This window comes from Echiichthys vipera (assembly GCF_963691815.1).
Source record: "Echiichthys vipera genome assembly, chromosome: 10".
Taxonomy (NCBI): Eukaryota; Metazoa; Chordata; class Actinopteri; order Perciformes; family Trachinidae; genus Echiichthys; species Echiichthys vipera.
In genome coordinates this window covers 9,103,405-9,130,354 of record NC_139835.1, presented here as the reverse complement: position 1 = coordinate 9,130,354, position 26,950 = coordinate 9,103,405, and the positions used below count along the sequence as shown (strand labels likewise).

The following is a 26,950-nucleotide window of genomic DNA, read 5'->3' as shown; positions in this document are numbered from 1 at the left end:
AATCAGCCAAAACCACAAAGCAACCAATGGCAGATTCATGCAGCGCAGCACAGCCAAGCCACAGCCAGCTGGCCAACCTTAGCTCAGGCTCCCGTGAACTAAGTTATTTAGCAAGAAGCTAACATTAGCCAGCTAGCTGTGACTTAGCTACACTTCATGGATCTGTCTGTTGCTTGCTTCGAAATTTTAGCTGATGAACTAATTTGCAACCACAAGCCAGCCAGATCATCCCTGGATGATGGAATCTGGATGAATCAGCTGATGTTATCCACTGACAATATTATACTGTATCAACTTGCGAGCAAGTTGTCCACATTGGCAAGAAAGCTTTCGTTAGCTAACAATTACTAGCTAAAACAACAATATATTTCACATATCAGTGTCTGCACCTCGGGAAAAGGGTTTTGTTATCTGTTGTTGTTGTTGTTGTACCACCACAACACAGAGTCCACACATGATGTGCCTCCACTACACAAACCAGACCCTCATCCAACCTAAACCCCAACACCACAAAGCCTTAGCCTGGACTGCTGAGTCCGACTCCCCTCTAGATCAGCTAACTAGTTGCTGCCGTTACACAGGACAGCTGCCAACCTTAGCTCCCTCTCAGGGGCACCACTGCAAAATGTATAACGGAAACACAGCATGTGTAGAATCGGTTGTGATGGGTGCAATGGACTGTGACAGTACAAAACGTCACATCCTTTCCACAGAAGTCACTCCACAGGCTGTTATAGGCAACGATTAATACATGTTAAAAGGTTACACACAGAGCCTTTAATATAATTTAAACAGGAGGTATTATATAAAAATTCACCCCCAATGCAGTTGTCATGAATGGGGAAACTACCTAATTATTTGCGGGTTTTTTTGTACCAGATGTACATTGGACCACCAGATGTCAGGCATTCTCCTCCCTTTCTGCTAGTTGCGCTATCGGACTTAGCACTGCCCAAGACAATTGTGATTGGTTTAATGAAATACAAACAAGCCAAAGTGTTTTTTCCCCTTATCCCAGAATGATAAGCAGTGTAGTCAGTCAACACGCCAGCGCTCAAGTAAGGGCTGACTATGTGTGGCTATGGGAGACTGACCCTCACCCAAACCATGTCATTATTACTTTGTTTGTCATACAGTATTTATTTTCAAAGTATACACAAGTGGACTGTTAATCTTTTGTTTGAGATGGATGCTATTTGAATGATTGTGTTGTATAGGTATTCATGGTGATGTTACACAATCAACTTGAGATTTGATGATAATCTGTGTTCATATTTCCCATATCTCTTGCTCAGGACTTCCTGTTGAATCAGCTGCAGAAGGATGTCTACAGCCCATTATTTATCAACTTTTCAGCCCAGACCACAGCTGCCCAGACCCAAAACATTATTATGTCCAAGCTAGATAAGCGACGCAAAGGAGTGTTTGGTCCCCCATTGGGGAAGAAAATGGTACAGCTTCTTTATTATATGCTTATGATGTTATATGTTGGTCTGACTTGTTTGATTTTTTACTTGTACTCATATCAGTCCAGTGAATCACTAAAATGCTGACAGTTATACATTTTTAGTCCTTTTATAACATTTAATTTTGAAATGTATCTGCTAAAATTGTGCAAACAAAAACACTGTAGTTTGAAATATCAAATACATTGTGCTACAGTATTATTGATTCCAAGTATATTAATGATGTATATCATCAGGTGATATTTGTGGATGATGTGAACATGCCGGCTCGGGAGGTTTATGGTGCCCAGCCCCCTGTGGAGCTGCTGCGCCAGTGGCTTGACCACTGGAACTGGTATGACATGAGGGACTGCTCCATGATCAACTTAGTGGATATCCAGGTCATATGTGCTATGGGACCACCTGGTGAGTATCTGTGGTACCCAAAATTTTATTAGAAGTGATTTGTTATACCAACGCTACCTTTTTCCTAGATAATTTGACAAACTGCAATTCGTCAGTTGGGCAAAGTCAGGTGAATACTCTTCCCCCCTGTGTCTCTAAACTGCTGCCGAAGTACTGTTGAGTCACTGTCACAAACCACTAACTGCTGTTTTGTAGAGCTCCTCAATGCCTTAAGGTGCATACAAAAGGCAAGTGTTTACCACTTCCACCTCCACTACACAAAACACGGAGACATCCCTGCTCATTGAGGCAGCTGGCTGCGACAGCTGCGACAGAGAGAGGATAGTTGCCACTCTCAGGTGCCCACACAGTTACAGTATCAGCTCCTGATACCTGTGCTGACAGTGGTTAAGGTTTTCTAAGCTGCTGCTCAGGATGTCTATGGCAAACGCTGGACCCACACCAGGGAAACAATGGAGGAGTCCATTTTTAAAGGACAAGTACTCTGAATTTTATTACACCTATTCAGTGATTATAGTGAGGATGCACTTGATCTGAACTATATGATATGAATTAGTAAGTTAGCTAAACTGATCTATAAATGTCAATGTATACAAATGTACATGATGTTTATGTACAGTAAGTTCTCGACTGAAAATACCCCTAGAGTGGACTCTATTATCTCAGATTGCTTTTATTGCAAGACATGATGAGTTGAGTTGTGCAAGTTGGGACTTGTCATATGAGTGTGGTATCTAGGGGATTGTTTTGTGTATGCAGGCACTGATCTGAGTTTATGTGTAATGAAAAAATGTGTTGTGAAAAAAACATGTTGAATGAGGTTACCTGTTAAATGTATTACATCACTTAGAGCATGAGATCAATATGTAGCATTGGTTATGCCATCTTTTAATACATTCATGCACTAAAATAATAAGACTATTATAATATAAAAAGTAAAATAGAAAGAAACAGAAACTGCTTTTCTGTCCACCAGTAATAAGATTTGTCTTGAACAAATTGTAACTGTGCACCATAAAAGACAGCAGAGTAGCAGAAACCCTCAGTTGAAGCATACCTATCAGAAATGTTATCTCTGTCAAAGATTAGAGTTTTTCTTTCTTTCTTTTTGTCCTGCTTGTTTAGGCGGAGGGCGAAACCCCATCACGCCTCGGTACTTGCGCCACTTCAACATGATTACCATTAATGATTTCGATGAGAAGACCATGTATACAATCTTCTCCAGGATCTCAGACTGGCATTTCACTACACGGTATTCATATGTTTAGGAATGTTCATAACCACAGCCCTACATGTAATCCACGGAGCTCCAACCCCTGGAGAGCTTTTTCAACTTTTTTAAGTCCTTCCACTTTAAGCAACACAATGAATTGTAAATTTTTTACCAATCAAGGCCATTAGGCAGCTAAAACTGCAAAATTGTATGCAAAGTTAGGAGGATAAATGTTATTTGTTAAACAATTATTCTATTCATCAGTTTCTCTTTCAATAATTAGAGGATTGAATGTGTTCTTTTTCCTCCTCTCATACTGCACTGTTACAGTGTTTACCTCAGAGACCACATGTGCTAAAGCAATCAAATCTGTTGGGAAGGTTTCAAATCTACCCGACCACTCCTGCAAAAGAGAAGAAGTATGATAGAAGTATCACTTGATACATTTTAACAGGATTTCACATTTGGGCAGTTTTGGGCTTTTTCGGAAATTTATTGTTAATGTTAATGATAAAAAAGAAAAAGATCCTTGATCATATGTATTTCATTTAGTCATTTTATAAACGTCTCATTAACAAAACAAAACAATAAAAACATTCCAACAATTTCATTTTTTCTAAGTCAACAATAGAGAATATTGAAAATGGGATCTTGACAATGAACTATTCCATCTACAGGTTTTCTTTCCCCAAGCCATTTGCAGCACTGACCTCTCACATCGTTAATAGTACCATGTCAGTGTACCAAGAGGCCACCAAGAACCTGCTACCAACCCCCACAAAGTCCCATTACTTGTTCAATTTGCGTGATGTCTCCCGGGTCATCCAGGGCATCTGCCTTTCGCGGCCAGAGACAGCAGATGAACCATCTGTCATCAAACGGCTCTGGGTGCATGAGGTAATGGTGTACACAACAAACAGTAGAAAATATCTGACAGCTATTAAATAACTTAAACATGCAAATAAAATATGAATAACAAAAATTGAAAATAGATATAGCTGCAGTCAAGATAACCCATCCTATAAGACATAGTATTCCTTCCCTGTGTTGCCATGTCTCTATAGATTTCTGTCTACCTGTCTCTCACGCTCACTCTTTCTTTGTCTCATTGATCCACAGGTTCTGAGAGTATACTATGATCGACTGGTTCACGACACAGATCGGTCCTGGCTAATAGGCCACTTACAGGTGGTGTCTCAGAGTCACATGAAGGAAAACTTCCATGAGCTCTTCCAGCATCTGGACCAGGACCATGATGGAAAGGTCACTGAGGATGACCTGCGCAGCCTCATGTTCTGTGACTTTCATGACCCTAAGGGCGAGGACCGGAACTACCGCGAGGTGCACAACCTCGACCAGCTCCGACAGGTGGTGGAGTCTCACTTGGAGGAGTACAACAACATCAGCAAAGCGCCCATGAATCTGGTGCTCTTCCGTTTTGCTATTGAACATGTGTGCCGCATTTCCCGCATCCTCAAGCAGCCAAGTGGTCACGCCCTGCTGGTGGGTGTGGGTGGGAGTGGGCGTCAGTCTCTCACCCGGTTGGCTGCGTACATGGCAGAGGCAGAACTTTTCCAGGTGGAAATCTCCAAGACCTACGGAACCACTGAATGGCATGATGACCTGAAGATTATAATGAGGAAGTCCACACAGGGTGAAGCTCATGGCGTTTTCCTCTTCACAGACACTCAAATCAAAATGGAGTCATTCCTGGAGGACATTGGAAACCTGCTCAACACTGGTGAGGTAAAGTGAATGGGAGGGGATATAGGTGGAATGATGGATGTGTTGGGAGAAAGAGAACGTGTAAAATCTGATGGGTAGATTAATCGGTGAATGAAGGTTTGGGTTAAGAAAAGAAAATTGGTTTGATTTGAGAGTAGATGTGGAACAAGGGAGTTCTATTTTACAAAGCCAATACCCAAACACAGACTATCTTTTGGTTGTTTCCAGGTGCCTAATCTGTTTGCAGTTGACGAGAAGCAGGAAATCTGTGAGCGAATGCGTGTGTTGGACCGCCAACGTGACCGTGACAAGCAGACAGATGGCAGCCCCCTGTCCCTTTTCAACATGTTTGTAGAGCGCTGTCGCACACAACTGCATGTGGTGTTAGCCATGAGTCCCATCGGCGATGCCTTTAGGAACCGTTTGAGACGCTTCCCCGCTCTCATTAACTGCTGCACCATTAACTGGTTCCAGGTATGTCTATAAACCTTTTCAACAGAATTCCATTGCTAGGCAACAGCCTTGGTCCTGAGTAACTTCCTGTCAGCTGATGTCATTCACATACACTGCAACAGGAAATAAACTAGGACTGTTCTGGAATGTTTACGTTATATCTTTGAAAAGGTCCATATATGTTGCATGATTTCTGGTATGCTGTTGGTGACACTAAAAGATGCCTCAGGTAGTCAATCAATTGACAAACATAATACTTAACGTAGTGAATATTTGATCTCAGCCCAAATCTTTATTCAGACTTGCTTTGGTGGAATCTGATGACATTAACAGAAAAACATGGCATATATTTCAATACACTTTATGTATGGTATCACAGTGGCAGTACAGCATATTTCCTTCCTTATCAGACCTGGCCAGAGGATGCCCTGCAGGCAGTGGCCTGTCGCTTTCTGGAGGACATTGAGATGACAGATGAGGCCCGAGAAGGCTGCATCAACATGTGCAAGAGCTTCCACACCTCAACCATAGAACTATCAGTTTGCTTTTTGACTGAGTTACAGCGCCACAACTATGTCACCCCAACCTCTTACTTGGAACTCATTTCCACCTTTAAGGCCCTGCTGAAGACAAAAAGAGCGTAAGATTTAAGATATTATGTGTGTTTGAATTGTGAGTTTTAATGATTTCTTTTTAGTACTTCAGATGTGTTATTCTTCACACTATCCATGTGTAAAATTAGGGTTTCATTTCTTTATCTCTTCCTGTCATTCCCCAGTGAGGTGATGAAGCTGAAACGTCGCTATGAGGTGGGCCTCGAGAAGCTGGAGTCAGCAGCCGACCAGGTGGCCACTATGCAAGTTGAGCTGGAGGCTCTACAGCCACAGCTGCTTGTGGCCAGCAAGGAGGTAGATGAGATGATGGTGGTAATTGAGCATGAATCTGTGGAGGTGGCTGAAACAGAGAAGGTGGTGAAAGTGGATGAGGCCGTGGCCAACGAACAAGCCATGGCTGCCAAGGCCATCAAGGATGAGTGCGATGCTGACCTGGCTGTAGCCATGCCTATCCTGGAGTCAGCCCTCTCTGCGTTGAATACCCTCACCAATCAGGTAAAAGGAGCAATATTTTTTTCCTTATGTGAAATAGTGCTGTTTCAGCCGACTGAAAGGTGGACTGCCCATTGTTCTTATGACTCAAAATTCGAAAAGCCAAATAGTCTGAAAAATACTCCACTGGATTGAAAGCCCATTTGTCCAACAGACCCTTATCCCGAAAACAAACATGCTTTGCTCCGAAGGGCCTTTTCTCCGGAAATACGCTACACACACTTCCAAACAGAGACACATGGCTTATTATTATGCAGAAAAATTATCAAAATTATCGGACCTTCCTACTATGGGGGAGGTATGACCCTTCCTACTCTGCTTCTGGTTGGCTAGTATTTGTTGCTTTGTTGGGTGAGTTGGTTGGTTTAGACATGAGGAGTGGGATTGGTTAAGGCAAGGGCAAGAATATTTGGGTAAGCCAATCAGGATGTGATATAATACTTGATGATAAAAATGATCCATGTCCTTCTGAATTGCAGAGTACCGTCAGAGAAATGGCCATTCAGAGCAATGCACTTGCACTTGTTACAGGATTATGGGCTATCCGAAAAATAGGCTTCAGTCCAATGGGATATTTTTATTATAAGCCATCAGAACAATGGCATGGCATCCTCAAAGGCCAGGTATACTGGAATAATGTAGTGAAGAGGACAGGCCCATAGATGAGGTCCTTTTTATGTACAGGATATCACAGTGGTGAAGTCTATGAAAAGCCCACCCCCAGCTGTCAAGCTGGTGATGGAGGCCATCTGCATTCTCAAAGGCATCAAGCCAGATCGTGTGCCTGACCCCTCCGGCTCAGGTAAAAAAGTGGAAGACTTTTGGGGCCCAGCCAAAAAGCTTTTGGGAGACATGAAGTTTCTTCAAAGCCTCCATGACTATGACAAGGACAACATCCCACCAAGTTTCATTGCCATCATCCGGAACAAGTACATAACCAACCCAGACTTTGTGCCAGAGAAGATTCGAACTGCATCCACTGCAGCTGAAGGCATGTGTAAGTGGGTTTGTGCCATGGACAAGTATGAAAAGTAAGTAACGTTCTTCTCCTCTTATGTGCTCATTTATGACAATTGATGCATATTGACAAAGCTTGAGTGAGCTTTTCATCTATGTGAGTAACAAAAACCTTGTTTATTGGTACATTTACAAGTATAAGCACGTATTTCAAGAGATTAATATAACAAGTCAATTCAAGATGGAGGTCATTGAAAGGAAAATGTTCACATCATTATTGTTGTTGAAATCTGAAAATGTTTAAGTTAATAGAAAACCCTGTTTGTTTGAATATTTGAGTTTTGTCATTTCATAATTGGCTTAGATAAATACTGGAGAAAATTAGAGAACATAACCATTTGCATTCACCCTGCCATGTAGCTGTACAAGAGGCCCAACTCCTGCTGCAGAAAACATCCCCCAAACCATAACATGACATGGCTAAAGTTAATTTTATTTGGGTCTGATAGGAAACGTTATGGTCGGCGTCTGACTGGGAAAGATTGAAACAAATGTGACTAAGAATATTGAAACAATGAAATGGCCAGCCCAGAGTCCAGATCTAATCTCCATAGAGGATCTCTGGAAAATGCTTAGCAACAAAATAATGGTCTCTACACTTCCTATTCATTTTTAATCATATAGCCCTAAGAAACCATTGATTAAATCTTCTCTTCTGACACAATGGTTACTCTTACTCATAATAAAGGTTTTTCTTGAAGTGCCTTGGTTATTTTAAAAAACATGCTAGTACAGCAGTGGTATAGCCACAGCGGATATTCTATCAAATTCAAACAAGAAAAAAAACAATATTTCAGAATAAATCTTGTATTAATAATTTGTTCTCTAATTTTGATCTCTAGTGTATATCTAGTACATTTAACTCATTCAAGAATCGTCACTGCCTGAGAGGTTCTCTTGTAAATTTTAACTTATTACATCATCCTTCAGAGTGGCCAAGGTTGTGGCTCCAAAGAAGGAGAAGCTGGCACAGGCTGAGGGGGAGCTGAAGGTGGCCATGGGAAGCCTCCAGAAAAAGCAGGCTGCCCTAAAAGAAGTCCAAGATAAACTCGCGAAGCTTCAGGAGACTTTGGAAGCTAACAAAAACAAGAAAGCTGACCTGGAGAACCAGGTTTGAACATTAATTTATATGTTTGTGTGATTGTAGGTACTATTATTATATTTTGCTTAACAGTTGACCTTGGAAAGCAGCCACAGAGCAACACATTTTTTCTTTCTTCCTCCCTTGACGTCATCCTCCAGGTGGATCTGTGCAGTAAGAAACTGGAGCGAGCTGAACAGCTTATTGGAGGCCTAGGTGGAGAGAAGACACGTTGGAGCGAAATGGCGGTCAATCTTGGAGAGCTCTACAACAACCTGACTGGGGACATCCTTATTTCAGCGGGCATAGTGGCTTACCTGGGTGCCTTCACGTCCAGCTACAGACAGGTAAATTGAGGTAGTAGGTAGTGCATACTTAGAAGTGGATGGAAATCTTCATTACTTATGTTACTTAAAGCCCTGCACCTATATAGAATATTTTAAGTTCTTTATTTTGGTATCACCGTTAGGGACAGTACTGTATTTTCTACCGTTGTTTATGTAAAGTCTTAAAATTTATTTAGTATAGTTAATATAACTCTCTTTAACACACTCTCTGAGACCATCTAAGACCAATAAAAGCAAAATGCTTGAGAGCAGTTTGGTGGAAAATGAACCCTCTGGAGGTTCTTTTTGGTAAGCCTCACATGACCAAGCCAGCATTTTAAGATCATCTTTTATACTGTTTCACACAAAGGGCCATTGTGTTTCTGGAAAACAGAAAGGAGGAGAGTGAATTCATTATCATTAATGTGCTTAACTAAATTGTTTACAAACGTATTTGTTTGCAGATTAGTGTGTGTGTGTGTGTGTGTGTGTGTGTGTGTGTGTGTGTGTGTGTGTGTGTGTGTGTGTGTGTGTGTGTGTGTGTGTGTGTGTGTGTGTGTGTGTGTGTGTGTGTGTGTGTGTGTGTGTGTGTGTGTGTGCGTGTGCGCGTGTGCATGTGCTTGCGTGTGTTTGATTCTGTGCATGTAGTGTATTCAAACTGAAGCATTTACCAGTGAATGTACTCTTCTCCAGAATCAGACAGAGGAGTGGATGAATCTTTGCAAGAGCAGAGAGATACCATGCTCCGCCAACATGTCTCTGATGAACTCACTGGGCGATCCAGTAAAAATCCGTGCATGGACCATTGCTGGCCTCCCATCAGACAGCTTCTCTATAGACAACGGTATCATAATCTCGTGAGTATTCAAGATAGACTTTAGAACTTTAGATTGACATGGCATTCTCTTTAGAGGAAAATGCATCAATGTTTACTTAGTACTCGGGGTTGTTTTGCTAAGTTTGCCAACTATGGATGTCTTAAGCAACTGTTTGCTGCAGCTTATCCAAGTCATTTAATACTGAGCATCAGCCAGCAGCCAGTGTTAGTGCAACATTTATATTTTCCTCCACACTAAAGCTGTGCAGTGCAGTGCATAATTGTCGTGGCAGAAAAGTCTGGAAAAAATGTGGACAGTGTCTCAAAATGATTCAATGACATGAATACAAACAGAAAACTGACTTTTCATAAAAGCAGCAATTTAGAGGTGTGATAACTTTTCAAGTTGTTGGTGGAATAGAAGTAAAAAATCTGTTTATTAAAAACTCAAAGTTCCTCTGAGTTCCTCTACCTTTTTATGACACTTCATTTTTAACTCACTCACTGTGCATAAGGAATAGGTTCCAGTGTTTAACATAGTGCACATGTGGGTTTAGACAGCTGGCCCATCTGGATCTCACAATGGGTTTCAATTAGACTTGATCCGATCAGAGACATTTCTGATACTGCCTAAAATGCTGGTATCGGTATTTGCGAAGTCAATGCACTGGCCCAATACCACATAATTTAGCCCCCCCAAAAAATCTACTTAAAAGTAGTTTATTTAGGTAATTTTCCCCTAATGACTGATCCGTCATGACAAATTAGAGAAAGGTCTATAACATTCATTCTTTGTATGTTTTTGTTGATGTTTTATAAAGGGTTTAACCAGAGCCAGACCATCCAACAATGATAGCAATCATATCAGATCCATACAGTGTTAATAGTATACAGCTGTCAAAAAAATGTACATACTAGTATTGGATCAGTACTTGGCATTGGCCGATTAGTTCATGTATTGGAATCGATAACGTTAAGAAATAAATGGTTTTGGAACATCTCAAGTGGCAGTTCATTAAAAGATCAAAATTAGATGGCCCTCTACAAATCTGTCTACCCTAATGAAAAAAGAGACCACTGCATGACAGGACTTTAAAAACCTTTCCTGGAAGACCAAGTAACATCTACTAACATCTAATTCAATCTTAAGGTGCGGTAAAAAAAAGTCAAGGCAGCTGCTTGTTTGTGTAAATGAAACAGCAACATTGCTTTTTAATCACAATACTATGGCCCCTGGTGTGCTACCCAACTGTGAGCTGTCTAACTGTGCTCATAGTGAATGTTCACCCCTAAGTTCCTCTCTACATCTCAGTTCTTGTCCTCCAACATCCCCCCTACTGTGGTGATGTCTCATGGTTAACAGTTACAGGATATCTGTCTCAGACAAGGCAGCACCATTTGATCACCCGCTTGTGTGTGTGTGTGTGTGTGTGTGTGTGTGTGTGTGTGTGTGTGTGTGTGTGTGTGTGTGTGTGTGTGTGTGTGTGTGTGTGTGTGTGTGTGTGTGTGTGTGTGTGTGTGTGTGTGTGTGTGTGTGTGTGTGTGTGTGTGTGTGTGTGTGTGTGTGTGTGTGTGTAGTAATGCCAGGCGGTGGCCTCTGATGATTGATCCCCAGGGCCAGGCCAACAAGTGGGTGAAAAACATGGAGAAGGCCAACAGTCTGCATATCATTAAACTGAGCGATGCTGACTTTGTACGCACTCTGGAGAACTGCATCCAGTTTGGCACGCCTGGTAAGTCTTTCTCTGGTTTGATGATGATGATGCCTGTTTATGTGCCTTACCCACAATGTTGCAGTTCCTGTTACCACCTGCTGAGGTCTCTCTTTACCAAAGGGAGTATTTCATGATGTGAAAAGATGTGTTTTCTCCTTTGTTCTCTGTTCTGCAGAGGAATAATTCATAATAGCAATAATTATAAGAAACATGTTTCAGTGAACCTTTATTTAGACCTAGTATCCCAGTATCAGGGTCATATTCACATGTGTAGACAGACATGACTATCTTTTGCGCTGTTTTTCCCACTATGTTATAAACATTCTTTTGTCTTTTCGAAGGATTTTAGGGGGTTTGAGAGGGAACAGCAATGGAGGAGTTAGAAACAGACAGAGGTATCTATACAGCCAATCTAAATAATGACCCAACTCAGCCAGCCTATGGGTCTTTGCTTACTGGCAGATTGCAAGGCTAACAGTTCATAGAGTAGCTTGTCTCCAGAGGCTACAGTTCAACCTTCCACAGTTGGTTCTCTTACTTCACAGTTTTATGGTTCTTCATTGTTTGTATTGCCGCCTGTAATCCTGATAATGTGCCAGTATTCTTTATTTTAGCATAGTTAAACAAATGCTTCCTTGACTAATCTCTTAATAGGCTGTACTTGTGTGTATTAAATGGTACAAAGGACTGTTTAATCCTCTGAAATATAAGCAATATTGAGCTGATGTACCAGGACAAAATTATGCTCCAAATTAATTTGGAGACGCTTGACCTGATTTGGGTCCCTATGTTAGGGGAGAAAGTTTGTCAGCTGTCACTGTCTTTGAAAGCTGTACACTTTGTCATAACCTCAGGCATAATGTCAATTATAGATTGGCTGATGTTCTTAACATTGGAATAGCATTATAATACATATAGGGAAATTACATTAATGATATCATGGGAGTAGGTCATTGTAAAGATGCATTATTAGCTGACCTTATGCTAATTGGAAGGCTATCAGATCTAGGAGCAAGTACAGCTAAAGCAAATTCACCCTTAGTTATTAACCCTGACTCTGCAGCAACTAAAAGATACTAAAAAATACTGGAGAGAGTCAGCCTGATCTGATTAGAAAATATGTTTAATGATTGAACATTTTCTTTCAGTGCTGCTGGAGAATGTTGGAGAAGAGCTTGACCCTATCCTGGAACCTCTGTTGCTGAGACAGACCTTTAAACAGGGTGGTGCCATGTGTATCCGCCTGGGAGACTCCACCATTGAATATGCTCCTGACTTTCGCTTCTACATAACTACCAAGCTACGCAACCCACACTACCTGCCTGAGACCTCCGTCAAGGTACTGTAGTGGGAAACAGCCTCTGGCACTGTTATAATTTTTATCATCCCTGTACACTTTCACTCATTTCACATTGTAGAAACTCAAATTATTAATAATATAACATGGAAAATACAGTGAATCTAATACTTAAAGTTCCCATATTGTAAAAAGTGAGATTTCCATGTCTTTTTTTATGCCTATGGATCGGGCCGTGGCCGGAGGTATTATGTTTTCGGGTTGTCTGTTTGTCCATCCCATTGTTCAAAATATAAGGAACCCCTGGTGTGAATTTCTTCTAATTTGGCACAAATATCCACTTGGACTGAACTGATTAGACTTTGGAGGTCAAAGGTCAAGGTCACAGTGTCCTCACAAAACACATTTTGGCCTTAACTCAAGAATTCCTATGCTATTTATGACAACATTTGAGAAATATGGCTAATAGGATAAAATTATGACTTTTCATATCCAAAAGGTCAAAGGTCAACTTCACTGTGACATCATAATGTTTCTGGCTGACTCTAATCTTTAAACTTAGGTTATTGTATAGATCTTCTGTGCTGCAGGGATGTGTGTGAAGCATCCATGTTTCGCCAAAAGTACACTTAATATCATTTATTAAATTTCTTGACAGTCGTCACTGTATGTATTATGTAAGTCTGGACTATTTGGATGTAAACTGCAACTTGAGTGGTTGGCTGAGGCAAGGCGGTAATTCTCATTTTATTATAAAGCAGGTCAAGGTGCTATAGACCATTTCACAGTTGTAAACATACACATTATAAATGTATTTCCTGTTGCAGTGTATGTAAATTATATCAGCTGACAGAGAGGATCCAGGCTGTTGCCTAGCAATGGAATTCCATTAAAAAGGTGTATCGACCTCAAATAGACAGGTTTCAGACAGGGGATATATAAGGGTACATTTAGTAAAAGTAATGTGTTTTTTGAACAATGAGTAGAATATGGGACATTTAAACACTTTATTTGAAATCTATCTTTCATTTGCTATATTCAAATGTTAACATTTGCTAAATGGTATAATGGGTCCGCCACCAATTTCATGAGTCAGCTTGCTACAGTTTGACAAGGGGGGTAGGGCAACAATGTTGTCGGTACCATAGTAACTAGTGTTGTTGCAGTGAGTCTTATGCAATCCTCCATGCCTCCTCTACCCAGCCCTTTTATGCAGATGGTACCCTTCAATCCCATTGTAGTTGCCAAAACGGGAGTTAATAGATAGAATACAGGCTTTCACAGGAACCAACAAATACGTCTGCATTCCTCTGCGTTTTTGAAGTATTATTTATATACTATGTATGATTGTTATTGTTAAGCCAAATGATAGAATTTACTGACTTTCCACAATATAGTGCATTGCTGATGTGTAACTGCTATGTGGGGCACTTTGTTTGCCATTGGTACCATGCAACCTATTTTTATTTTTAGGGTTGAGTCTTTAGCCATTTTATGGATGATGAAATGTGGTTCCCCAGAGAATTAATCCTAATGGCGAAGTGATCATCTGAGTTTTCTTTAAGTGCCACCAGCAGGTGAAAGTTCCAACTTATTCATTGAAATATCTCAACATATAATAATAATAATGATAATAATAATAATAAGAAACAAATTGGTGATCCATTTACTTTTCATCCAGCACCATCATAAAGTCAAAACTAGACTAATTTGTCCAATACTTTGGTTTATGACGAAATACCTGCAAAACTAAAAGACTCCCTAGTGGCATCATCTGTACTTTGTGTTTAGTGCTAATTAGCCAATCTTAACCTAAAGACACACTAAAATAACATGATAAATATTTTACCTACCAAATATTAGAATGTTAGCGTTGTCATTTTGGGTATGTTAGCAATCTTAAGTTATCATTTCGCTGGAAGGATTGCTGTGCCTAAGTTCAGCCTCACAAAGCTGCTAGCATGGCTGTAGACAGTACTCACTTGTGTAGTGTGTGTTGTCTCAAATTGCTCATGGCCGTTATGCACTTACCGGACCACGTCTTCTTTTTTAAGAACTATTGTCATCCGCAAAAATTACTGCTGGCTTATTTTCTCACTTCCGACTACAGTATAGGGCCACTTAGTGAATAAAACGCATGTCTAACTTATATTTGTATAGTCAGTTGTTCACCATTTCAATCTCAAAGCTGCAGCTTCCTCTTTTGCCATTTTCATTAGTTTGGTAAAAAAAATCAGGGCAAGTAGCGTCCAGCGTTGGTGTCCAGTGTTCCACACTCAATCAGTGCACTTAATTGTGTGTGGAAGCACTCTGCACGCAAAATACACAGCGTCTTGTTTATTTTTAAATTTGAACTCAACGGCGAATTGTTTGCTGTACTGAATCATTATTTTAGACCTTTGTTCCAAGAGACAACTTTTTCCCCTTCAGATAGATGAGCCCTACTTTTTCTTGTGGGTTCCAACTTATTGCATCATACGACTGAAATGGCAGCAAGTTTTTACCCCAGCAACACAGTGAATCATCCTTCGCTAGTACCACCTTCCAAGAAAAGGAGCATTAAAGGAAACTGCATTACAGCGAGGCAAGGGGTTGGAAAGCATTACTGAAGATCACATTTCAAGCATCTATTTGCAGGGCCCCGCTCTTTATGGGTGGCTATTAGATAGATTCAACTCATTTTTCAATACTGACTAAATCCTTTTTACCCTCCTTTTTTTTGCCTAAGTGCAGTATACTATGGGAGCTCTATTATATCCATTAAGCCCCATTTGAAATGCAATACTTACAAATACAAGAGGGAAAGCATCTAGTAAACCAGCCCTTAAGGAGCTCAAGGGACGCAGGAAGCGAATGAGGAGGGTGTATGTGTGAAAAGGACAAACGGGAGATTTATATAGGCTCTGAGTCTTTACCACGAGCTGAGTGGGTCCGCAGCATCAATAGAAATGGAATTAGGCCCCGGAGAAGTGCACTCGTTTATTAGGGCAAAGAGTAGATAGGAGATATAGGCTTTTAACCTCCGGGTAAGTGCAAAGCAGAATGACTAAGGCTGTGTGGTAAAAGGCACACTTCCACACTTTTCACAGAAAAGAAAAAAGTAAATGTATCCTACCTGTGCTTTGCCAAGGCTGGACTGGTTATTAGAATTGATTGGAAAGGAGGTTTGTGGGAAGAACAGCACTAAAGCCAAGATGATCAACACTGCAGCCACCCACACCCCCAAACACACTTACACACTAATTTGAGCATGTTTCTGTCTGTAAACTGTACTGTGTGTCTTCCTCTGGGTTGTAGGTGACCCTTCTGAACTTCATGATCACCCCAGAGGGCATCCAGGATCAGCTGCTTGGTATTGTGGTGGCCCGGGAAAGGCCCGACCTAGAGGAAGAGAAACAGGCTCTCATCCTGCAGGGAGCAGAGAACAAAAGGTACTGTATCAAACACCAGACTCAGATCATTTAATTTAATCTAATCAAATGAGTGTGTAAAAGTGAAAACTATAGACATGTTAAACTGTCTTCAAACTTTTGTCAGACAACTGAAGGAGATTGAAGATAAAATCTTAGAGGTGCTTTCCTCTTCTGAGGGCAACATCCTGGAGGATGAGACAGCCGTCAAGATCCTCTCGTGCTCCAAAGTTCTAGCCAATGAAATCACAGAGAAGCAGGCCGTGGCTGAGGTGACAGAGCAGAAGATTGATGAGACCCGCATGGGCTACACACCCATTGCCGTGCATTCAGCCATCTTGTTCTTCTCCATTGCTGACCTGGCTAACATTGAGCCCATGTACCAGTACTCCCTCACCTGGTTCATTAATCTCTTCATCAGCTCCATCGACAACTCAGACAAGAGTGACGACCTGGAGCAGAGGTAAGCAGGGCTGACAAATGCACAGGGACAAATACCTATTCCTGCAAGTCACTCAAACAAAATCTTAGAGCTTCCTCTCCATTTCAAAGATTTGATATGACTTATAAACTGTTTAAAAAAGAAATGTAAGACTATTAAATGGGATTTGTTGTGCTTTTCCTTATTTTCTGTCATATACATAATGTTACAAAGTTCAAATAATGAGGTAAACGTGAGGAAAAGTAACCCCCGTGAGAAAACCTCAACAGTTCTTTCTATTCTCGGCACAAGCTTACGTCAACCCAAGCCGGATTTCTTTATAGAGTCATCTGCTCCTGCCGTTACATTACTGACGTGTTTACATTACATACACTGCTAGATATAGCTACATGCTAACGTCAGGGAAACCAATCTTGGTTGCAGATGTTGTAAATTTCTCTCCAATTTTGGATCAGATTCCTGCTGAAACATATCCAGTTGTGTAGTTTTTGGATTTAAAGCCTTTCTTGATTATTTGTTACAGTAGTAAGTGCCTCCATACTTCATTACAGTCAGTCCACTGTTACATATAGCTTCCTGCTAATACCAGGGAAAGCTGTAGTCTTTGTTGCCAATTTCGTATCACATTCCTGCTAAAACATGTATAGTTGTGTAAAGTTTGGTTTAGGTTTTGGTGATTGTTCACAGTAGAAAGTGCTACTATACTATGTTACATGGACATTAACAGAGATGGAGAAAGCACATTTGAAAAGATCTGGAAACGCTGACTGATCAGAACAGATTGGACACTAAAACAGAACTCAGTCTCAGATAGAGGTTTAATACATGGGTTTTGAATATTAAAGCGTGATAACGTGTCCTAGTAGAAACACAAAATACAAGTATGGACCTTGAAATGAGCATGATACAATAGGTCCCCTTTAATAGTGCATGAGTTTGTGTGTTTGTTTTGGTTTGGAACAAGAGTATTAAAATGCTGCCATATGTGTCTTCTTCAGACTACAGATCCTGAGAGACCACTTCACATATTCACTATATGTCAACGTGTGTCGCTCACTGTTTGAGAAGGATAAGCTGCTCTTTTCCTTTTGCCTCAGTGTCAGTCTGCTCATGCACGACAAGCTGGTAGGAACACACACACACACACACACACACACACACACACACACACACACACACACACACACACACACACACACACACACACACACACACACACACACACACACACATAAAATTTAAAACTTAATTTAAAAACCATATATGTTTGAGAACACATTCAGTATTGTTATTTAATTGGTTTGTTATGAAGTGGTTAGCCTCATTTTTCACAATCAGCCTTCTCTATGATTGATGTAGATTATCTTCATCTCGTCTTTTCAATTTGATAATTCTTTTTATCAAAAGATAATGCCCAAAATGGTCAACCTTTAAGTCACTTTAGATCACATATTCTGATAAATAGCTCACTGTGCTAAAGCTTAAATAGCTACATTATATTTTTTAATTTTATAGGTGGATGAGGGGGAGTGGCGCTTCCTTCTGACAGGTGGTGTGGGCCTGGACAACCCCCACTCGAATCCGTGTACCTGGCTTCCCAAGAAGTCTTGGGATGAGATTTGCCGCTTGGATGAGATGGAGAATTTCAAAAGTCTGCGTCATGACATGGTTCGCCTGAGGAATGAGTGGAAGAAGGTCTACGACAGCCCAGTAAGTGTCATCAAGCTGACCGACCGCTTTGTGAGTGTTGTGTATGTTTCTGTGATGGTGAAGACAAACCGTGAAAAGTCAGTCGTTTTCGATCCTCCTGCTCCTCTGCAGACAATTGGGGTTAATGCTCACACTTTTTTTAAATCATCATGTACAGAAAGGCACCTTTAAATAAAGAAAACCTTAGGAGAGGAATATTTGTAAATTACCCACAAACTGGGTCACATTTAGCCGCAGTCTACTCCCTCTAGGGCGCACTCACACTGTCCTTCTATACCGGGCCAAAACCGGTTTTTCAGCTAAAGCCTAGTACGTTTAAGCAGTGTGAGTGCACCTGTTCCGCGCATAACTGCGGACAGCGGGCCGTACACTACGTCGGTAGCGGTATGTGCGCCTGTTCGGACATAGAAAATAGAACGATGGACCATGCGCGGACATTTAACAACAACAACAATGCCGGTGAAAGGTTCACGTTGGTGTGATGCGGAGGTGGAGTGTTTACTGCAGATTTTGGTCGGATGAAAATATTCAAAAACAGTCGACGCACAAAAACTCTGTGGAAAGATTGTGGAAAGATTTGTTAACAAAGCCACACACACGCGATCAATGCGTGTGACGTGTTACTGCATGATGACGTATGGACAGCAAGAAGCATTTGCGCGAAGCCCTGGCAGTGTGAGTACAAACAGGGCTGGGGCGCGGGGGGAGAGGGAGGGGGGACAAGTACCCTAAAGCACGGGGCGCGGTGCGGAAGGACAGTGTGAGTAACCCCCCATCTAGACCTCTAGCGCCAAAGCTTTGGACAATATACATGTCAACCCGAGGTTGATGCCCAATAAAACCCTACTACTTTACTAAAGTACCACAATTTACTTTTTTTATTTTTAACCATTATTTTATCATTTCAATTATTAAACTTGTATCATATCTTTAGTTTCTTATAATCTGACTTTTGGTTTGATTGTTTCGGATCTCATGTGTCCTCCTTTGATGCTGTTTTTTTAATTTATTCTGCATTATGTAATCCTTTTCTTAATGGGTAACATTTTAAAATGTTAGTTGTCATCTCTTCAAAAACTTAAACATTATCAGAGCCTATAGGATTATGAGAGATAAACATTGTTTAGTGTCAAAGGAATTGCACTGCAAAGAAAGGTTAGCTTCTGCTTTGCTCTTCTACTCTGTGGAATTCTGTCGCTTCAGTGCTGCTTGTATGCTGTTGTGACATTTGCAGTCTAGGTGAGGGGTAAGACCATCAGAACATTTGGATTTTGGAGAGGGCACAGGGCCAAAGTCTATCTAGCAAATTTCAAAGATATTTAGGGGTTTTACCAGAGATTTTGCCAACATACGGTGTCTGTGGTTACTAAGGCGTAATACACAGAATCCTAGACAAAAGTACTTGGCACCAGCTTGAGCTTGTGTTTGTCTGTGATGAGAATGCAAACCTTGCATCAGTGCTACCTGGGGTGCTGTGCACTGCTTTTGATTTACTAGGCTTGAAGTTGAATTGATGCTCTTGCAAATGTACCGAGTTAGATTACGGCTGACCAAGTAAGAGTCCCTGATTACAGTATATACATTATAAAACAATATAAGCATGCAAAAGTTACAGTAAATATTACCAAAATATACGTTCTAAAGCAGAACACATCTCTTCAGAAAAAGAAAAACAAGAAAATACTGCAGTTACATCATGACATGTTAGTGTTAAACTAAGCTATTTGCACACTGCACATAACTTGGCAACTGTAGCTCGGACTGCTCGGACTGTCATTTTAGTCTCAGATTCCAATAAAAGTAATTTGTTGCTTTCCCGATAAAACCTGGACAACAAACTAAATAAAATGTCAAAGAGAGGGGGCAGCAATGGACTGTGGATCAGAGAAGAAGTGAAGTAGACTGAAGCAATGAAGTCATTTGACTGGAATACAGTCAAACCTTAGCAAAACACTCTTAGTAAGGTATGGCATGAGAAAGGGAACATGGGAATAGGTTCAACCTATTATCCGTTGGGTTTGACACATGACCCACGGGTCAGCCTCACCCACCCAGCAGCTCTGCAGGGTAGCTCACAACATGCATGCAGCCCCTCCATATGCTCCATACACCACTGATCCCCCTTTTTGTACACTCTGTACATGCTTTCATTTCACATACTATCGCATGCTATTTTCTTTTGGCTCTTTTGTGTTAGATAATGTCAATGACACACGTTTCATATAGGATACTGTATATATTCAGGTTCCCTTCCCTAGCAGTTCTGCTTTTACTATTGCCTCCACCTTCAAATATGAAACTATTCATTTTTCATTGTTGCTGCTGTCAAACCTACGTGTCAAACAGGTAAGGGATAATGCCTGACAAGGTGTCCCTTATCAGAAATTAATGGATGACAGGGAGGCCCGAACTGTCTGATGCACAGCTGGTCATATTCAGGCATTATACTTTACTTAATGAACACCCTGCAGAATTGAGTATTCACCCAGACCACGTTATTCAGTGATCCAAATCCCCCAAGGGTTTATTTCATTATATGATTTATTAGTTTAAATGTAGTATAGACAAAGGGGATAGGAAAGAAAGAAAGAGGGAGGAAAATGAAGTGGATGATGCACACCTCTCCAGCTTTGAATTATATAGAATCTAAAACTGAAATTTTATCTAATTAAATCTTTTGTGTTGCTGTTATGCCTGTCACATCTATGCAATCTAGATGCAAGAACAGCTGTTCAATCAACATGTGGTGCTCACAAACATGTGTGCAGCACACATGCTTGTCTCCTTGCTTTCACACACATACACACATGCACCTATGGACACACACACACCATCTTTGATTTATAATCAACAAAATCAGCCCCAACACTTCTATCCAATTAAATCTAGTTTGTTCCAGTTGTAGAATTCACATTTATTCAATCTTGATGCAGGAACAGCTGTTCAATCAAGCACACTGCCCCTCGCACATGCTTTCACACCCCTGTACACACAGAGAATCCCCGGGAGATTCTAAATAGGTGTATCTGTCTCAAAACACCTGCCAGCACATATAGCCAGAAATCTCTTGACAAACAGCCTGGGAAAAATAATACCAAAAGTTCCCGCCACCATTGCCCACTTCTTCTGCTACACTCCACAAATGAATCAAACATATTGCTCTGACCCAGTACCCAGTGGCTTATCTGTTTCTCCACCTCTTTCTTCTTCCACCCTTACCACAGCCTTTGCTTTTTCATACATGATATTTATCCTACCGAATTACTCACCTCCCCATTCACATTACAGATCACCCCTCTTTTTGCTTAATTACATTGCTTAATCTTGCAACAGCTCAATACAATGCAACCCCGCCCCACAACTTCCCTTGTCCTCTTCAAGAAAAATTGACAAAAAGGCTTTAAGTTGCATGTGTTTTGAAGGTAACCTGATAAGAGGCGTGTCTCTTATCATTCAAATGTATCCCAGGCAAACTGTAGTTCGTCTGTCACTAATTTCTATAAACAGATTCTGCAGAGAAATGTCAAATCTGTAGGCAATGGGACAAGATTTTGGTAAAGGAAGCTTTCTGGTTTTCAGTTATTAGTCCAAGTAGCGTTCACCAAGTTCAACTGAACTTGCTTTGGTTGCATGCACACATTGCAGTCTCGCAACCCATCGGTTATTTTCTGATAACAATTTATTGTCACAATATTTTTTTCTAATTAGATTATTTTTCTGCATTCCTATGTAGATATCTGTTAAGTCTCTCAACTCAATCGTAAAATCTTGGCCCGGATATCCGTTGGCTACACAAGAAATTAAATATTAGCCGTTGCCTTTAGAGGCTAAATTGTTATTAGACAGAAATGGGTTTCAAGGTCGGTCTGCCACAGAAGCTGATCGCTGATAATATGCAAAATCCAGCATACCTGAAACCTTCAGTACAGAGCAGACTTTAAGTACAGAGAAACACACTGTCATCATAACTCTGTTAGCCACTGCTAGTTACAAGCTAACAAGCAACATAAACAGATTTAAGATGCTACACTTACCACTGTGATACACTTGTTTCTGATTTTGGTTCAACGCAGACTCCTTGTTTAGGGCCTGTCCACACGAGGACGCGTTTTCCTGTAACCACACATTTTTAGTATCGGTTAGGCCGACCATCCACACACAGCCAGCGTTATCGGAGCCTGAAAATGTATTTTTTGTAACCAGGTCCCAGAGTGGGAATATTTGAGAATGCCCTCCGCGACGAAACCGCATACTTTGTTAACGATGCTTTGGGACAGTGGGGCTCACAGCAGCACCCGCTGCTCGTTACGTACTACAGAGTGATTCGTGCATCAGAGTCCAAAACACCACAAAAGTCTCCAATAACACCAGAAACAGTCCACAGATTTCTCTTTAGGATGGATGAGGATTTGGGAAGTCGCCAGATTTGGCAAGTAACTGTCCCTTGTTTGTATTATGATAATCTTCTTCTCTGTTGTTGGTGTATTTTATGTGGCAGTTACAGCTCCACAGCCAGGCCTAGCATGTGTGTTACAGCGTTTTTAGTCGGTTTATTTTCTTTACATGTGGACGGAAAACTTTTTAAGAACGAGGGAGAAAAGAAGGTTGTTTTCGCTCGTGTGGACATACCCTTAGTCTAGGTCTGCTTGACACCAGGTTTAGACAGGACGCCAAACCTATAGTTGTACTTCACAGCACTTCAGGTCTTTTCCCAACATGATGCTCAAACATGTATGGCTGAATCTCTCAGGTGTTTCTAGTAGTGATGTCCAAATGAAGCTTCATGAAGCATTTTCTGTATTTTCCACCAGATGGAGCTCTCTGTTCAACAAAGGGTTCAAAGCACACTGAATTACCGTTCATTGAGCCTTTTTCTTTAAACCAAGAGATCGACAAATACAACTAATGCTTCATGAAGCTTCATTTGGAAATCGCTAGTTTCTAGCCATCTTGACGAACAATGCTTCTTCTCCGGTCAACAGTGTAAGCAGCGGTGGTGGTCTCGGCACAAGGCCAGATCCAAAAATATATTTTTTTTTCATTTTTATGCATTATAACCATGTTAAACAGAATAATAATGATAGCAGAGCATTTTTACATACTTTAAAATGTGTCTGAAGGGGGTTTTAAGTGTTGGCTTTGGAATTTAGGTTTTGGCAACAGAATCAATACTCGATCTTCTCTGCTGGGTGGAATTTGAAGTAACTTCTTGATAATTGTGTACTGTACAGTCTGAATCCAGTACGTGTTGTGTTGTGCATATGTGCATATGTGCAGAACCCCCATCAGACTCCCTTCCCTGATGAGTGGCAGGAGAAGCTGACCCAGTTTGGGAGGATGTTGGTGATCCGTTGTCTGAGACCAGACAAGGTCAGTTCATGTTCTGTTATCAAAAATTATTAAGATATTGAGTTGTAACTCTAATCTTCTAATGTCTATTAGCTTAATTTTTTTTCTGGAAATATATCACTAAGCAGTAACAATAAAGTAATTGCATTTATTTGTCCCTCAGGTTATTCCCATGGTACAGGAATTTGTGTCTGACAGTTTGGGTCGTCCCTTCATTGAAGCGCCACCCTTTAACCTGAGTAAGGCCTTCGTTGATAGTCACTGCTGTGCACCCCTCATCTTCATCCTCTCCCCCGGCTCAGACCCCATGGCTGCTTTGCTTAAGTTCGGAGATGAAAAGGTACGGAGTCACCTGGGAAATTCAGAAGCTTTGAAGCCTGCTGTGTTTTCAAACTCAAAATGAAAGCAGAAATTGAATCCCAGGCTCCCACACAGGTTTTAAGAGCACTGAAAATTATTTTGGCTCCTTCCCGCTCAGAAAGCAGCTACATAAGTGATTGAGTGTGTGTGCACGGGTTTTCTTATTCCTCAGGGCTTTACAGGTAACAAGCTGACTTCCCTCTCTCTGGGCCAAGGCCAGGGTCCTATTGCTATGCGTATGATTGAGACGGCCATTAAAGAGGGCACCTGGGTGGTTCTTCAGAACTGCCACTTGGCCACTTCGTGGATGTCAACACTGGAGAGAGTTTGTGAGGTCAGAACACACACACAGACACACACACACACACACACACACACACACACACACACTGTCTATACACCAGATGGTAACAGTGCACATACGTGTTAACCTTTAAAACATACACTTTTTGACTTGGTCTTTATGGCTGTGAGCAGGAGCTGAACCCAGACACTACCCATCCAGACTTCAGACTCTGGCTGACTAGCTACCCATCTCCCACCTTCCCCGTGGCAGTGCTTCAGAACGGGGTGAAGATGACCAATGAGGCTCCGAAGGGCCTCCGCGCCAACATTGCACGCTCCTTCTTAATGGACCCCATCTCTGACCCAGAGTTTTTTGGCAGCTGCAGCAAGCCGGTCAGTGTGTATGTCTAGGTGGCATGCTGTGCATATGTATCATGCCTACATCAGCGGGTGTCCTAAGCTCCTGTGTGTCTATTATCATCCCCTCTGTGCATTTCAGAGTATGTTTGTTTTAACTGTGGAAATACCATACAATCACCTCTATTTATCTAGTTATTGATCTAAGACCATGCATTGTACTTATGCTTATTCACCTCTCAGACTGCATTCAAGAAACTACTGTACGGCCTGTGTTTCTTCCACGCCCTGACCCAGGAGAGGAGAAAGTTTGGACCTTTAGGCTGGAACATTCCGTATGAGTTCAATGAGACCGACCTCCGGATCTCTGTACAGCAGCTACACATGTTCCTTGAACAGTACGAGGTAATCCTGGCTGGGGCCCTTCTGTGTGGAGTTTGCATGTTCTCCCCGTGTCTGTGTGGGTTTTCTCCAGGTTCTCCGGCTTCCTCCCACAGTCCAAAGACATGCACATGTTAGGGTAATTGGTGACTCTATATTGTCCGTAGGTGTTAATGTGAGTGTGAATGGTTGTCTGTCTCTGTTTGTCTCTATGGATCGGCTCCAGCCTTTATTGGGAAATGCTCTTGATAATAGGCAACTGACGGGGCGTTTGCCGCATATTAATGTAAAAACAGCTTAACACTATCATATGTTTTCCATATTCCAAAAAGTGGGATGCAGGCTAGTGCATACAAAGACAGCATACTTTGGTCATACCAGGGTTATTTTTAATAAACTGAAACTATATTCTTGAATGTAAATATATTCTGATTTATTTACTTACTTATTTTTAGCAAAACATTTTTGAATGTCATCTTGGGCTTTGGGAATCAATGATGAACATAAATCATTTCAGCTGAATTGCATGACATCCTACATACTTTACATACACTCTCATACATATATCTGGCTCAAAGTAAAACTCTCTCACACGGAGATGTACATACACCATCCACTCCTACGTATATGTTCAACATCCAAGCCCATAATAGACATTCTGGCTTTTACAAGTAGGTTCCTCTTCACTCAAGTATTCGCTTTCATCAGTTATATTCAAAAACCCTCTTGACATTTTTCCACAGATAGCACTCCAACCCTCCACCATTCCAGTTCCTCCGCTGTAGCTGTGAAATAGTGGCAGAAATAAACTACTGAGGGTATTTTTTAGAACAGAGTGACATTTTCATCTTGTAAGCAAGTGTCGCTCGCTGAATTTCTAAGTGACATCCTCCTCCAGAAAATGCCACAATGGCCGCAAACCCACTACACTTTCACCTTCTTTTACGTCAGTCTCCATTCCAAGTCTCTGTCTTGAGGTGAATTTCAGCCAGGTTTCCTGTTTCGGAAAAACATACACACAACACAAGCCATAATTAAACACTTGTTGAAATCATGTGTTTTTTAATGCTACCCTCATTTTAAAACACCCAAGTGCATGGCGATCCTTAGTCTGCTGTTTAAAATGCACAATTTCTCATTTGCTACAGGAAGTGCCGTTTGATGCCATCCGCTACATGACTGGTGAGTGCAATTATGGAGGCCGTGTGACAGATGACTGGGACAGACGGACCCTGCGCACGATCCTCTCTATCTTCTACACTTCAAAGGTCATCACGGACCCTGACTACAAGTTTGATCCCAGTGGGCTCTACTATGCACCAGCTGCTGAAGACGTGAGAAACAGAAAATCGCACAACATTTCTATAAATCATTACAAACACTAGTCTTGGCATAAAGAAGGGGTATTTTTCCTTATCACAGCTTGGCTTGGAGTTGTACTGAGATGAGGCCGTACCATATGTAATTGCCAGGGAAAATTAGTACAGTAATTGTTGTGCAAAGTCTGTTTTGAGATGCAAAGCACCTCACTAAACTGACTTGTAACTCACTCATTTAGCAGGCAGCAGATTTACCACAAGAGGTAGGGTAATCCCTGTTAAATAGCTCTTTTTAACTTTTATCATCTAAGAAATGCAGATTTGTTAACTGTCTGTGATTTATTTGTTGACAGTAGGGTGACTTTTGTCACTTTTGGTTCTCCACTTCCTTATCTGAATAAAGTATTTATTCTACAGACACCTGCATATTCTGGCTAGTTGCACAGCACAACTGTTATATAAGAGATTCGCTCTGCACCAGTGACACTGTGTTTTAGTTTTATTCACAATAGTTTGACTTTTTTGAGGTATGGTACACTGCAGCATAGATATGTTATGCTGTCTGTTATTTAAATATAAATATTGATTGTCTATTAAATGGTTCTACATTGTGCTAATTTTTTAGGTCCATTCTTTTATTTTGGGTTTCTACTAGAACATGTTTATATGATTTATAGTATTCACCCTCTGTCTGACATGAAAAAGCCCAGTTTACT

At 41.1% G+C, this 26,950-nt stretch overlaps 1 protein-coding gene across 1 annotated transcript in view; it reads left to right on the top strand.

The window, feature by feature from the left end:
* The window catches only part of dnah7 (dynein, axonemal, heavy chain 7), a gene marked incomplete at both ends in the record, with an annotated part of 95,715 nt that overhangs the window by 50,812 nt on the left and 17,953 nt on the right, over positions 1–26,950 (top strand). The window contains 24 exons of the mRNA XM_083922144.1: positions 1,296–1,451; positions 1,703–1,871; positions 2,997–3,123; positions 3,762–3,981; positions 4,204–4,830; positions 5,038–5,283; positions 5,673–5,902; positions 6,041–6,371; positions 7,053–7,399; positions 8,316–8,496; positions 8,628–8,813; positions 9,486–9,649; positions 11,188–11,342; positions 12,473–12,663; positions 15,919–16,052; positions 16,159–16,494; positions 17,472–17,598; positions 17,989–18,183; positions 23,461–23,553; positions 23,696–23,872; positions 24,065–24,226; positions 24,370–24,570; positions 24,778–24,939; positions 26,064–26,249. Coding sequence (XP_083778270.1) covers positions 1,296–1,451; positions 1,703–1,871; positions 2,997–3,123; positions 3,762–3,981; positions 4,204–4,830; positions 5,038–5,283; positions 5,673–5,902; positions 6,041–6,371; positions 7,053–7,399; positions 8,316–8,496; positions 8,628–8,813; positions 9,486–9,649; positions 11,188–11,342; positions 12,473–12,663; positions 15,919–16,052; positions 16,159–16,494; positions 17,472–17,598; positions 17,989–18,183; positions 23,461–23,553; positions 23,696–23,872; positions 24,065–24,226; positions 24,370–24,570; positions 24,778–24,939; positions 26,064–26,249 — 5,103 coding nt within the window. The remainder of the gene's footprint in view (positions 1–1,295; positions 1,452–1,702; positions 1,872–2,996; positions 3,124–3,761; positions 3,982–4,203; positions 4,831–5,037; positions 5,284–5,672; positions 5,903–6,040; positions 6,372–7,052; positions 7,400–8,315; positions 8,497–8,627; positions 8,814–9,485; positions 9,650–11,187; positions 11,343–12,472; positions 12,664–15,918; positions 16,053–16,158; positions 16,495–17,471; positions 17,599–17,988; positions 18,184–23,460; positions 23,554–23,695; positions 23,873–24,064; positions 24,227–24,369; positions 24,571–24,777; positions 24,940–26,063; positions 26,250–26,950) is intronic.